Raw genomic sequence first — 14,364 nt, 5'->3', positions numbered from 1 at the left:
CCAGCGGGAGCGCAACGACCCAGGAATGGTTCAGGAAGCTTTGTAACGATCAGCGATCTCACAGCAGGGGCCTGATCGTTGCTACCTGTCAGACATAACGAGATCGCTAGCGGAATAGCTGTTGCGTCACAAAAACCGTGACGTATCAACGATCTTGCTAGCGATCTCGTTATGTGCGGCGGGGCCTTTAGAGATGGTTCAGTGACCTAGGCTGCCATTGTTCTCTGTAGCACAGGTCCTGTTTACACCAGAGCATGCACTGCCAAAAACTATTTTTAGGCGAGCTTAAAAATAATTTCCCCCAATTAGTGATGAGCGAGCCTGTATTGTTAACCCATTTGACGAGTAAGCCTGAGTCTTCACCGAGTATTTGCGGCGTGCTCGGCATCTATGTTAGTGCCGCCGCAGCTGCATGTGTCACGGCTGTTAGATACCTGTGACACAAGCAAGGATTGCCTAACAGGCAATCCCTGCATGTGTCACAGGTGTTTAACAGCCGTGACACATGCAGCTGCGGCGGCACAAACATAGATGCCGAGCACGCCGCAAATACTCGGTAAAGACCCGAGCGTGCTCGTCGAATGGGTTAACAATACAGGCTCGCTCATCACTACCTCCAATGAATAAACATTTTGCTAGTTCATTCGGTGACCAGTAGCAGCTTTTTTTTCTGAATTTTTTTCTGAATTTTTTTTTGTACAAATAAAACAAAATTGACATCAGTTACCTAAATATACAATTAGTACATTTGACCAGCAGCCTCTTTCCATGGAAAGTAAATCTTTTTTAGCGTTTTTAGGAGCGCTCCTTCATGATAATCCTTTAGTGTAAATTTACCTTAACCATTATAATGATCAAAGTCCAGTTAAAATTAAGCTGGGGGCCACAAAATTATCAAAACGTTCCTAGCCCTTGAGTTATGATAATCTGACTTATGTGACATAAGGTGTAAAAAAAACAACAACAAAAAAAATCCACCTAATGCTCTCCTCATTGCTCCACTGCCCACCGTCCAGTCTTCTTTCCACCTCTGCACACAAGGTCCCCGGCCTCTTCACTGCAGGCCAGGCCTTGGACGTTACTGTGTTTTAAGGGCATGACGGTGCTCTGTGAGCTCCGAGACCTGGATGCAGCCAGGAGTCCTGGCCATTAATTAAGAAGACAGACCTGCGTCATGTGACAGCAGAAATAGGAGGAGTGAGCAGCTGGAGAAGGTGAGCGATGAGGCGACTAGTAGATTTTTACCATTTGCCGGCCCTGCACCTGTTCCAGCTGGCATACAGAGCCTATCTAGTTTATACCCCAGGGACCGCCGGTATACTTGGATTCCAGCTAGCTGAAGAAATGTGGGTGGAAAGTAAATTGTAAAATGTCCCACATCTGCTATACAACATGGTCATAAGAATGCAGGCAGTAGTATTGCCAAGCAGTTGTACCCCCTGACTGAGAAGGGGGCTGTAGGGTTTCCTAGGCCGCTCTGCTCCTAGGTAACAGTATACAGGATTGGATATTGGGGATCTGAGGAGAAGCAATGAATGAATCCCTGATGGCATTATTATTGCTGTACATAATATGCAATATTCAGTGTATATCTCTGTGTTGTAGGGTGGGAGAGGGTCGGGCATGCTGGAGTTTGGGGAATGCTTACACTGCCTTAGGAAACCATGATCAAGCTGTGCACTTTGCAGAGAGGCATCTGGATATCTCGCGAGAGGTAAGAAAGGCTTGTGTGACAGTCCATGGCGATGCTTCTGTATTGTATGTGCAGGTGTCCAGCGTTGTTACCTGTCGTATCTATAACTAGAGGAACTCCCCTTACCGTGACACATGGATACATACGTGCTCAAAACAGCTCCAGCAAATGGAATTACTATACCTACCGGAATTCTAACATTCTGTTCCACCACTTTAACAAAGAACATTTTATTTATTTTTAATTCCCGTTGATTGCAAGTTCCATCAGTTATCCTCCCATTCTCTTGGGCTCCCATCGTTGTTGACAGGCAGGAAAGCCTAGGTCTTATTCTAACCCTAGAAGTCAATGGGAAATTATAATATTATGTTTAGCTGCCAAAAAAAATGTAAGCCTTGATGTCAGTGTGAACAGGGCCTTATCCACAACCTTCATTACATGGAGTACAAAGCATGACCTCCAGAGGCCCGCTTCCATTGTAAGCCAGCTGCCCTGCTGCATGTATTAGATTGTCACTACAGCTGCTGGTAAATATCATTTATATTTTATTATGACCGCTTCCCTTTAATGCTGTGATCATATATGTATACGCAGGCTTGCCATATAGAACACTTGATTCGTGATAACCTTATAGATCCCATTACAATAAAGTGACCTGTAACCCCTTGGCTTGATTTATCTACAATTTCTACACTCAAAACTAATCCGTTAATTGGGACCACTCTGACATGCTGCAGTAATCCCTTTGTTCTTTCATCAATTCCGCCTCTATATTCCTCTATGTACCCCATCTTGGGTAATCCACTTTTTACCCCTGGGAATAGAGGATGACATTTTTTGTTCCTGGTTAAACAATGGCAATTTCAGAGTGACACACTTCGGACATGGAAACTCATGGCCTTCAAAAGAACATCTTCAGGGTCTCTTAACTACTTCTCCCTTGGGACACTGGGAGAGATTGAAGAAAATGAGAAAGTTAGCGAATTCTCCACCTAGAGCCTTTTATAATAATGCTAAAACTATTTTTGAGGTGGAGTGTTAAAATACCGGCCCATTAAGACATGCTTTGTCATTCTCATATTCCCTACTGATTGAACCCCTGGACTAGTCTAAAACACACTTCCAATCTCACTGGGAGAGAGATCTGGGTTGCACCTTAAGGGATTAGTGGAGGCGTATCGTCACCTTGACACACAAATCATCCATCAGCTCGTGATTTCAGGAGGCCAGCTATAAACTACTTTCTCGGTGGTATAGGGTCCCAACTCTCCTTCACTCTATATATTCCCAGATGCTAGTCCCATGTGTTGGAGATGTGGAGAGGAGGAGGGTGACCTATATATTTTCTGGACCTGTAAACTCCTTTCTGGGGAAAAGTACAACTTGTGATTTGTAAATTCACTGATCTTATTTCAGACCTTGACCCGGCTCTCGTTCTTCATCACCGCAACATCCCTTTAAAAACATATAAAACTCGATACTGAGACACTTGACCACGTCTGCTAGAGCACGTATTCCCTTGCTATGGAAAAGTAACACTATGCCAGCAATCTCACTATGGTTCTATTAAATAAATGAGATTACGGTATGTTAATGGAGGAGCTCACCTCCACGATCAATAACTCCCATGATAAATTTTATAAAACATGGTTCTACTGGCTGGAGGTTAAATCTTCCGCTGATTACCTTGACCTTGTAGGGGAGAACGAAGTCTATGCTTCAGGAGCCTCTCTGACATTACCCTCACCCTCTTACCCATACATCCCTGCCCCTGCTTCCCTTAGTCTTTGTTTGTATTTGTGTTTTTGGTTTTAACTTTCCTTTTTTCTTTATTATCCCTCTTTGTTAATTTACATGAATGTCACCACGCCAGTATATTCTAAAACGCGTACAACCAGTGACTCTACCTTGGATTGTGTTTACTTCTGTCATTTTGTTTTCTAATGTTATGGAGATACTGTTGTTATGTGGTCTTGTTTGACCTACTACTTGTGGCACAACTAGTACCCGGTGTTTGCATTTTTATTTCCTTTTCAAAACTTAATCAAGATAAAAAAAAAGTGACCTATAAAACTTTATTCGATGTCTCCACAGTTGGGAGATCGTAATGGGGAGCTGACGGCACAACTGAACCTGTCGGACCTACAGATGGTGCTGGGCCTGAGTTATAGCACCAATACTTCGGTGCTGTCTGAGGTGCCAGATTCAGAAAGCAGTTTACTTGGTAAGGAAAACAAACAAACTACATCTCCTCTTTTTCTGGCCGTTGTTCATTTACAACTTATACATAATAGTAAAGAAGTTTTCACCTCCAGGATAACACTATGCAGAAGGAAATCCTTGCTTTCATAGCAAGATCTGCTGAAATGTAATGTCCAGGAGCTGCACGTCTCCTCATATCACTCATTGTGGGAAACAAGGATCCAAGTGGATTTTCCATTTCCACTTCTTCATTCCCTAAACTTCCTGGAGTTGAACAGCACAAGATGTGCCTGGGAGTTAGTACTCTCCCACCTCCAAGTGAGGGAACATGGACTCTTGCTCCTGCGTTTGTGCTTCTATATGTTGGCTAACGTCGTAAAATAAAAAATCCTTTTCTTAGTGGTTATTGTTTCCCTTCTTCATCCCAAGTAAAGATCATGGAAAAGATTCTCAGCCAGATCCGCAGGGAAGCTGGTGTCAGACCCTCAAATGTAGAAAGATCTATTAGTCTAATATCTTCTGTTCCCGGCATTGTTTGGCAGGTGCCCGACCACGATTAAGCAGACGTCACAGCATGGAGAACCTCGAGCTCGTCAAGCTAACACCAGATAAGGTGACTGCCCTGAATGTCTCTCACTTATGTGTCTTCTGCTGGCTGGAACTTTGCATTGTGGGAAAATATGCTGCCACATACTTGTTTTACAGGCAAGCAAAAGAAAGGACAGGGTGGTTGTCCTTTACATAGACAACCCCTTCTGAATCCCTATGTTTCCCACCAGTAAAATAATAACACCTATACTAGCCTCCGGTGCCGGCACCTTTCTAGCGGTGTCTGCACTGGCTCTTCCAGGGCCTGCATGATATTGTCGTCACGTGAGCTCTGCGGCCAAGCAGCGTTGACTTTATGGCCCCTCCTTTGGACAAATCAAGATATCCGGAGGAAATGAGAGATGTGGCTGCTTGTTCACCAACTCTGGATATCAATTACGTCCATACGAGGGGAGAGTGAAGCCAGCGCTGATTGGCCATATGAATTGCTTACCATAATGTTATGCGAGCCCCGGGAGAGCCAGTGCTAACACCGCTGGAACAGCACCGAAGGTGAGTGGTATTATTTTACTGGAAACATAGGGGTTGTCCGAGTAGTGGAGAACCCCTTTAACTGCACTGTAATACAGATATTACTTACACCAGTTCAGCACTTTGGTTACCTGCTTGTTATATCTTGTGCAGGCCTAAGATATTCATGACTGCTAATCATTACTGAAGTATGCATATCCTTCTCCAGTAACCACTCATCTCAAGGCACCTTCAGATGGAAGCTAAATGGTCACAAGGTTGACGTACAACTGCTATTAGGCTCCTAAAACTTGTGCACATAAGATCCGTAGATGATCAGATGATTGTTCTGGCTTTGAGCCCTGCACCTAAACTTCTCCACCTCTGTCTTCTGATTTCCAGTGGCTACTAGTACATGAGCACATAACCAGGTTCTATATTTGTCTTTAAATTGTTACCTTCAGGTACAGAACTGGAACAGTGAGATCCTCGTGAAGCCGAAATCTCTTCTGTCCAAACCGTCTGCCAAGCTCATGTTTGTCAATAGACTTAAGGGCAAGAAGTTTAAGAACAGCGCATCCAAAGTCCTGCAAGACGCCAGTAACTCTTCAGATGCCAACAGAAAGATGTCCAATTCCCAGCGGGTACGTTTTTTTTTTTTTTTTTTTTTTTAGTATTGATGATTGTTTCTGCTTCTAGCCATTTTTATTACTTTACATGGCAAGCTGTAGGGTAGGTGTAGCTGTAGTGAAGCACAGATATTGGCTACCACCTGGCCCTGACTTCAGGTGGTTCTTAAACCCTTTCAGGCATACAAAACCTCAGTTCTTCACGTGGGCAGCATGTTAGGACCACAATTTATCGTGCTCTGTTCACACCTGTTTTAACTGAAGACTTGTTATATGCCCATGGAGGCTGCTGGCGCACAGAGAATGTGTCTGTAGGCCCAGAAGTCTCTTTGGCATACGATGGGATACTATCGGTTATAAGCTTTCATGTACAGATAGAATATAATATTTGTACAGTCAAGTATGCAGTATACTTTCTTATACAGAGGGACACATTGAAGAACATAATGTCATGCATACACATCGTAGGCATGTCAGGGAAAGCTCTCTATAAATACCGCAGACCAAAGCAAGGAACAAGATGTGACGATGCCATACAGCTCGGAATATATTCTATTATGTCGTGGAATTTACTCATCCAGAAAGTCTGCTAGTCCAGCACACAATGGCAATACAACGTGGCCTTTCATAAAGATATCGATAAAGCAAAAATTATATAAAACGTAACCATTAATACAGATCAGTCTACACACCCAAACAGAAAGACTGTACAATGACAGATCATAACAATTTCTAGACAAGCTGGTGACACACAAGCCACCAGGGTAGTGATATGGAGGGAACCGGACAGCTGCTACATGCTGCCTGTCCCATGGGAAGTGTATGGCTGTATTATGTCAGCCAGCTGTGATGGACTCTGAAACACTGCAGAGGTTGAGAAAATTATACTTTAAAAGCTGCTGGGGACTGGGCCGCATGAGAGACTAGTTGGACAGGTGGGTCCCCGGCGGTTTCTCTCCACCCGCTGCCCTTGAGTGCCTCTCTGCCTATACACACACGTACATTTAAGAATTGTCTGCGCTGCTGGAACGTGTTTTGCTGCGGTTTTCTTTGAAGGTTCTTTATTACTGGCATCTTTATCAAGTGGAAAAAAAACAACATGATGAGCCTGCTGTTAGTCAGTGCGGGGAGTGAGGATACAGCTGCTGCTCTGTATATACAGAGCGGTGACTGAAACCGCGCCGGCGCCACCCTATGCCTGAAAGACCAAGCCTACCAGGAGGAATAAAATTAATTTCCTCCCGGCAGCAGGGCTCTCAGAGCGGCAGCTCCACGGTATCGGAAATCTATAATCCTACACATTAATCCCATATCTGCAGGTTAATAGTGTTCCCTTTAAGACTGGCAGAGTGCACACTGGTTAGTGAAGCGCTCGCTGGAGTACAAACACCTGACTCATTAAGTGGTGTGTGCTGCTTAATGAATTGGGCGCGTCTGGTGCCCAGTGTGCTCGTCTGCTAGAAATATACGCCAGCCAGGAGCAGTCCTACATTTCTGCAGTAAGTTATGTCACTTTCATGGCGTAACTTATGATAAATTTGATAGGCAGGATGGGGCATGGTCACACCTGCCCGTGTCCCCACCCATATTGGCGTAGCTGTCCAGGACTGGCATGTGAACACCAAATGTCACAAGATTTTTGCGCGGTTTCAGAGTTGCAAAAAAAATATTGCGACTTAAGTTTTTTACCTCCGATTTCTGGTCTAAGCACCTTAATGAATCGGCCCCTATAGGTGTAAGTGTTACACCGCAATAAAAGCTGGGCAGCAGGTCCCGATCACTATGGTGCTGTGGCCTTGTTCATAGACACAAATATAACAAGAGGCTATCCTATCAGGTCAGCCCCTGATCTTACTGCTGCTTGAGGCGAGCGGCATGTACGTGCGGGGGTATGTGTTACAAAATAGGTGGTGTCACATAATTTGCCCATTTGTCCACAGGGGGCGCTGCTCTTTCCTGCAGCTCTCTGCTCTGGCTAATAGCCATGTGTTGACGCATTGATTTACATTCGGCATGGAAAGTTAACATGTTTACACTCCATAGGTTAATCACCTGAAATTTAAATTACTAGTAAATGTTACCAAGTCCTGATTTGCAAATCTCCTTCGTAATGCAGAAATCTGTTCCTTAAAGGGAATCTGCACAAATGACAGGTGAGACAAACCAAGCATAGCACCTTGTGGGGGACATGGACATAACCTAATCGTACCTTTAGTGTGCTTGGTGCACACTGGGCGTAGCCGGGTAGTTCAGTGCACCTTCCCATCTACTTATTTTGCATCCGTTTCCGACCTTTCTTCCTTGATTGACAGCTCTGACTTTATTGGAGTTAGAGGAGGGTGAAGGTACATGGAAAACTCCCTTCCCACACTTGTACGCACTGATGGCGGCAGTGAGATCAGTGATGAGAGGGCTCTGTGTCATTACATGTCTCACACAGAGAAGACCTGTTATTTCCCCCTCCTACTCCCCTTGCATGACCCCTTTTTTGCTGATGATTGGATAATGTCATGCAGGGGAAAAGTACACCCCCCATAGATGACTTTCTTCTAACGCCCCCTTGGTTATAGTGGAAATTAGACTAAACTTCATAAGTGAATCTCTCTGTAACAGACATTAGAAATCACTTTAAAAAAAAAAAAGTTGTTTCTTCTGCTCTGCAGCATTTGTTCCATGGTGGGGCCAGATTCTCCTGCCCAACCTGGGGAAGGTCCTCTGCGTTGTGACCTTTCTGTTCCTCTGTAAACAGTTGGTGGCTAAAATGAATTCCTGCTTAATGGGCAGTTTGCTGGTTCAGTTTGATGGGTTCAGTGTATGTTGCACCTTTCCATAGATCGGTTTGTTTTGTACTAACTGCTCTTTATTTCCAGAAGTCTGCCGTTCCAGACAGTATTGGGGATGAAGGATTCTTTGATCTTTTGAGTCGATTTCAAAGCAATCGAATGGATGATCAGAGGTGCAGCTTGCAGGGCAGAAACCTCCTGAGTGTGCCCACCGCTTCATCAACACCTCCCAAATCCATGAGAAAATGTATGTTCATCATGAACTATCTGTAGCAGTAATATTGCATGTAAATGTCAGAATGTGTCTATTAGGACTTGTCCCTTTTTCTTTAACTTAAGGATCCGTCAGGTTCTGTTTTAATTCTTTTTCAGGCAGGAAGACCAAAAAATGTGGCAACAAAGTGTTGTAGCTGTATTGTTCTGACCCAAAGTCAGATTACAGGGTCTCCAGTGAAGCCAAATTGTGGAAATATTAACCCTTCTAAAAAGCCTAAAGCATTTGCCTCCAGCGAGAACCCACTATAAGCTGGCTGCTGTCAGCAGAGATGTTTCACTCTGTTTCTGTCTTGTAGCCAGTGCCAGAAGTGGAGCATAAAGGGAATGGGCAGATTCTACTTCTAAACCATACATGTCAAACTCTGACCCCCAGAGTGGTTAGATTTGGCCCGTGATACCAGTACTACCACCCCTATGTGGGGCTCATTATTCTGTATGGAGAACTGTGGGGTTTATTATTCTGTATGGGGGACCAGGCCGGCGCCCATTATTCTGTATGGGGGACCAGGCCGGCGCCCATTATTCTGTATGGGGGACCAGGCCGGCGCCCATTATTCTGTATGGGGGACCAGGCCGGCGCCCATTATTCTGTATGGGGGACCAGGCCGGCGCCCATTATTCTGTATGGGGGACCAGGCCGGCGCCCATTATTCTGTATGGGGGACCAGGCCGGCGCCCATTATTCTGTATGGGGGACCAGGCCGGCGCCCATTATTCTGTATGGGGGACCAGGCCGGCGCCCATTATTCTGTATGGGGGACCAGGCCGGCGCCCATTATTCTGTATGGGGGACCAGGCCGGCGCCCATTATTCTGTATGGGGGACCAGGCCGGCGCCCATTATTCTGTATGGGGGACCAGGCCGGCGCCCATTATTCTGTATGGGGGACCAGGCCGGCGCCCATTACTCTGTATGGGGGACCAGGCCGGCGCCCATTACTCTGTATGGGGGACCAGGCCGGCGCCCATTACTCTGTATGGGGGACCAGGCCGGCGCCCATTACTCTGTATACTGGTTGGCCCGTGACTTTGTCCAAGTTTTTCATTTTGGCGCTCTGTGTGTTTGAGTTCGACATCCCTGTTCTAAACCGTCTGGTCAGTGATTTGTGATTCATTTTCTCTGCAGCCTTATCTGCGTCTGCTGTATCCCCTCATACGGATGAGTTTCTGGACCTCCTAGCCAACTCCCAGAGTCGGAGGCTGGATGACCAGAGGGCCAGCTTCAGCAATCTACCTGGACTGAGAATCGGCCAACAGCACAGTAACTCCGTCCTAGGCCACCTGATGACCACTGAGAACAGAGAGCCAGATGACGATTTCTTTGACATGCTGGTCAAATGCCAGGTAAATAGATCATACAGAACTATGACACTTAACCTTGCAAGTCTTTTTTTTTTTTTTTTTTTGGTAAACTTCCTTTGGCTCAATCTCGATCCATGGTGACTTGATGGATGAACGATCTGTAGGAAGATCGATCTTGTGCAAGCCTAGATAGGTCCTCCAGGGTCCTCACCACTGTTATCTTGAAAGTATCAAGCCATCGGGTTGCTGGTCTTCCTCTTCATTGTTCCTTCTGATCTGCTAGCCTACATGATCACAAACTCCCTTTTAAGAACTATGTCTTATTCTTTTAACTGCTGAAGGTTGTCTGATTTTTGTTCATAGTGGGGGGGCGAAGTAATTTAGCTCAAGACCTGGAAATACGTGGCCGTATTACAAAACATCCACAAAGCGTCCTCGCATCAGTGAAGAGACATAATGAGGGAGAACACAACTTCATTAAGAAGTGCAAGCAGTTTTCTATATTGTCCATTTATGTGCTTTAATACCATTATACCTGGTTAATTTGTACTACACAAAAGAAAAAATGGGACCCACATACCTTTAGTATTAAATTAATGCAAAGGTGTGACCAATATACTAACACATACACGATGCGTTGGCACACTATTAATGAATATATAAACTCCAATGTTGCTGCATAAGGACGTAAGGTCCTTAGTTAGCGTTTTTGATTAAAAGAGCATAAAAGCCATGCAGCCATGTCAAGGTGACCTGTTAATATGGATGGTCCCTAAACACTAAATCTCCTACCTCTCCATGTGCCAAACCAGACTCGTATGAATGTGAAGTTAAAAGCAGACCAGACGTAGCTTGCAATTTAAAACCTTTGTGAGAAAGAAGGGTGGACAAGAGTGCTGAGCCCTCGAGGGGACCCACTCCTCCCCTGATATGTAGCACAAAAAAAGAAAAAATAAGATCTGCACATAGAGAGGCAACACATTTAGTGACAATACACATTAAAAGGTCACCTTGACATGGTTGGATGGCTTTTACACTCTTTGATCAAAAAACACTAAGTACCTTTAACGTTTTTAAAGTTTGCAGCAATATTAGAGTTCACATATTATTAGTCGCAGTGTGCTGACGCATTGTGAATGTACATGGTTAATTTGTAATCATTCCTAATATTTTTCTTACATTTTTTTTTCAAGGGATCACGATTAGATGACCAACGATGCGCTCCTCCACCTCCACCCAAAAAAGGTCCTACAGTCCCAGATGAAGACTTCTTCAGTCTTATTCTGCGTGCACAGGCCAAGCGCATGGATGAACAGAGGGTGACATTATCCTCACACCTAAAGAGACTGAACTCAAGCTAGGGAATACGCTTTCATACAGCGCTCTTTCCTGCAATCTGCTATTGTTGTGTTTTTTGTTTTTTTTTTAAATCTATCAACTAACAATCAGGGTTTTCATAGTACTGTAATGTGTATACTCTTCTGTAATATAGAACCATTGCAAAGTAATGTTTCTCCTTAGTGTGTTTGGGCATTTCCAGTATTCTAGTTCCCTCCAGTCATTACATGGCGCAATACTAACCCAAAATCTGAAACACTGCCATTGTATGATGCTTCGGACAGACTATGGCTAGCATCTCTATGTATGTACACCTAAAGGATCTGAGGCCCTGGTAGCCCAGACATTAAAGTGTCTCCTATGGTGCAGACAACCTCGCCTGCTCAGTACTGTACAGCTTTTCTGTGTGGAAGGTTGTATTTGTATGTCTGTATATATTTGTGTGTATTTTATTAATTGTTCTAAACTATGCCTTTACAAAATAAGGGGGTTTGGTTCAGTGGGGCGAAAGCCTGGCACAGTAAGCTTTTGTGCCAGACCATTGCACTTCTCGGAAAATCTAGACCAGGGGTCTCAAACTCGGCTAAGTATATGGGCCGCACATAGAAAAAATGTGAATTTGAAGGGCTGCATTCAGGATGATATGAAATTTTTAATGATACCATATTGTTTTTTCTATACACCTTTTGGATACATTTTTTAACATTTTTGGCTTTATTTTATTCTTTTACATGGCATTCATTTTATGGGCTATGGTAAAGTTTTATAGCGTTTACAGTTTCAGTTTTTACAATTTTATTTCCTTTTTGTGTCCTGTAATTGGCCACATACAGTGATTGATTTTTTTTTTTTCTTACAATTTACACCATATAGTAATTCTGACCAACTTCTTGTAGTAGTTTCCCCATCTCGTGGTAATATCCCCAACCTTGTCCGCATCTTGTAGTAATGTCCTCCATCTTGGTCCCCATCTTGTAGTAATGTGCCCATCCTGGTGGTCTCCATCTTGTAGTAATGGCCCATACTGGTCCCTAACTTGTAGAACATTCAACTGAAAAGAATCACTGACTTCGGCAGCCCTCAGGACCAGGCTGCAATCATTACAGGGGGGTCCAATGCCTGTGGGCCACATTAAGTAGTCTCAGGGGCCGCATGCGGTCCTCGGGACGCGAGTTTGAGACCCTGATCTAGACCATAAACTAAAGCACTAAAGACTATTATGTAAATATTCTTATCTGACGTTTAGAAGTAGTTTTAATCTTTTTTTTTTTTTTTAAATCTTTTATTTTTTTAATACCTGCTGTGCTCAGTGGGTTGCCCCCTCTAGGCAAAGCCATGGTACTGACTTTGGGATTTTGAAAACACAGCAGGAAACCTGTAAATTCATAGCGGTTAATATCCCACTCATTGGGCAGATCCATAGACAATGGCAACTAAATCTGTCTAATATGAAGGGACTCTATCAGTAGGATTCCCCATCCCCAAACTGTTTATATGTACATGTAGCTCTTCCAAAGACCAGTGTAGCAATACCTTTCCGTGGTTAGTCTGTTCCTCCATTGCTGAGAAATCCGTGTTTGGATGGATATGCCAATGAGGCTGAAGATCTGATAGATTCTCTGTAAGACATGTAGCAGTCCTACAAGTGTGGTGTGACCTCACACTGCGGGCAACGTAATTGTCTTCTATGTTGGAAAAAAAATATTGGGCAAAAGATCCATCCAGCTGTTTCTGTTCTTGATCCCCAGAAATCATGTCCTGTTCCTTGCACTCTTCCCCGCCTGCTGTGTGGCCCACATGTCCTAAATAACTGCACTCTGGGTTCATCCCTTTTACGAACAGGTATATTTTGTTCAGTAAAACCTCCTCTTTTATAGAATATTCACCTTTTTAAGAGCTGTTTTGCTTGGGGAAATGCCGGTACAGTTAGTGTTCTGCTGGTCCGGCATTTAAATTATGGTTGTGTAATGTTTTCATGCAATTTTGAGATGAAAGAGAAAAAAAAATGGAAAAACTTTGATTTTTCTTACACCACTAATTTGCTTTTTTTATGTACCTTTTTTAAATTATGTGGACCAGGAATAAAATCCTAGTTTATAGAACACTAATCCTGTGCAGACTTTTTATGGCGTGGTCTATTTATTTATTATATTGTCTAATTTATTCTCTCATAATGCTAAGTAATCACAAGAAAAAATCAGAACACTTCATGATGGAGAAAGAAGTAAGTTGTTTGGTGTTATGGCATTATAGGAGAGTGAAGATTCATTAAAGAAATGATCAGAAAATGCCCTAGTGCTTAACCCCTTCACCTCTAAGCCTGTCTTCACCTTGCGGACGAGGCCAAATTTTCCAATTCTGACCAGTGTCACATTATGTGGTAATGCTGGGTGGATTCAAAGCTATTTTCCTTGTGCTGCTGGCAGACTCACGCAGACTGACTCAGGAGATGAGGGCGTTAGAGAAAAAATTTTTTTATTTAAACTGTTAAAGTCAACGTGTTTTTGAAATTGTCCAACTTCTTCAGAACATAACCATACTGAAGATCCACAACAGACCATCAGGCTCCCTTGTTTCAGTTTGGCGTCGTTGTGAGGGCATGATCGGTGCCATGGCAACATGAGGTAGTCATTACGACCTCTGGGTCTGCCAGCTACAGCATGCCTGTTAGACCATGCACAGATCATGGTCTAAGAGGCTTCGGTCAGTGCAGCACTGGCAGGTATAATGCATTTTCGTGCTGGTGCATTGCAATGCATTATACCAGCGATCAGACTGCTAAAAGTTAAAGTCCTATATGGCAGGGTTCCCCAACTCCAGTCCTCAAGGCCCACCAACAGACTACGTTTTCAAGATTTCCTTAGTATTGCTCAGATGATAATTTCATCACCTGCACAGGCAATAATTCCATCACCTATGTAATGGTAAGGAAATCCTGAACACATGACCCGTTGGGGAAAACTGCCATAGAGGGACTAAGTGAATTTTTTAAAAAAAAATTGTAAAAATATTTTTAAATAGTCATACATTTTTATTTTTTTTTTAAGTATTAAACCAATAAATAAGTATATTTATGTAAAAAT

At 43.6% G+C, this 14,364-nt stretch overlaps 1 protein-coding gene across 3 annotated transcripts in view; it reads left to right on the top strand.

Moving 5' to 3' along the window:
- Positions 1 to 13,389, top strand: part of GPSM2 (G protein signaling modulator 2) — a 51,790-nt gene extending 38,401 nt beyond the window's left edge. For all 3 annotated transcript variants that reach the window (XM_073642910.1, XM_073642908.1, XM_073642909.1), the window contains 7 exons: positions 1,606 to 1,714; positions 3,788 to 3,917; positions 4,438 to 4,508; positions 5,419 to 5,598; positions 8,454 to 8,613; positions 9,768 to 9,985; positions 11,137 to 13,389. In XM_073642910.1, coding sequence (XP_073499011.1) covers positions 1,606 to 1,714; positions 3,788 to 3,917; positions 4,438 to 4,508; positions 5,419 to 5,598; positions 8,454 to 8,613; positions 9,768 to 9,985; positions 11,137 to 11,304 — 1,036 coding nt within the window. In that variant the 3' untranslated portion in view covers positions 11,305 to 13,389. The remainder of the gene's footprint in view (positions 1 to 1,605; positions 1,715 to 3,787; positions 3,918 to 4,437; positions 4,509 to 5,418; positions 5,599 to 8,453; positions 8,614 to 9,767; positions 9,986 to 11,136) is intronic.
- The last annotated feature ends 975 nt before the right edge of the window (positions 13,390 to 14,364 follow it).

The sequence above is a fragment of the Phyllobates terribilis genome, unplaced genomic scaffold, assembly GCF_046119375.1.
Source record: "Phyllobates terribilis strain yellow unplaced genomic scaffold, ASM4611937v1 Scaffold_8__6_contigs__length_399053987, whole genome shotgun sequence".
In the NCBI taxonomy this organism is placed as follows: domain Eukaryota; kingdom Metazoa; phylum Chordata; class Amphibia; order Anura; family Dendrobatidae; genus Phyllobates; species Phyllobates terribilis.
This window is presented reverse-complemented; position numbering and strand designations above follow the sequence as displayed.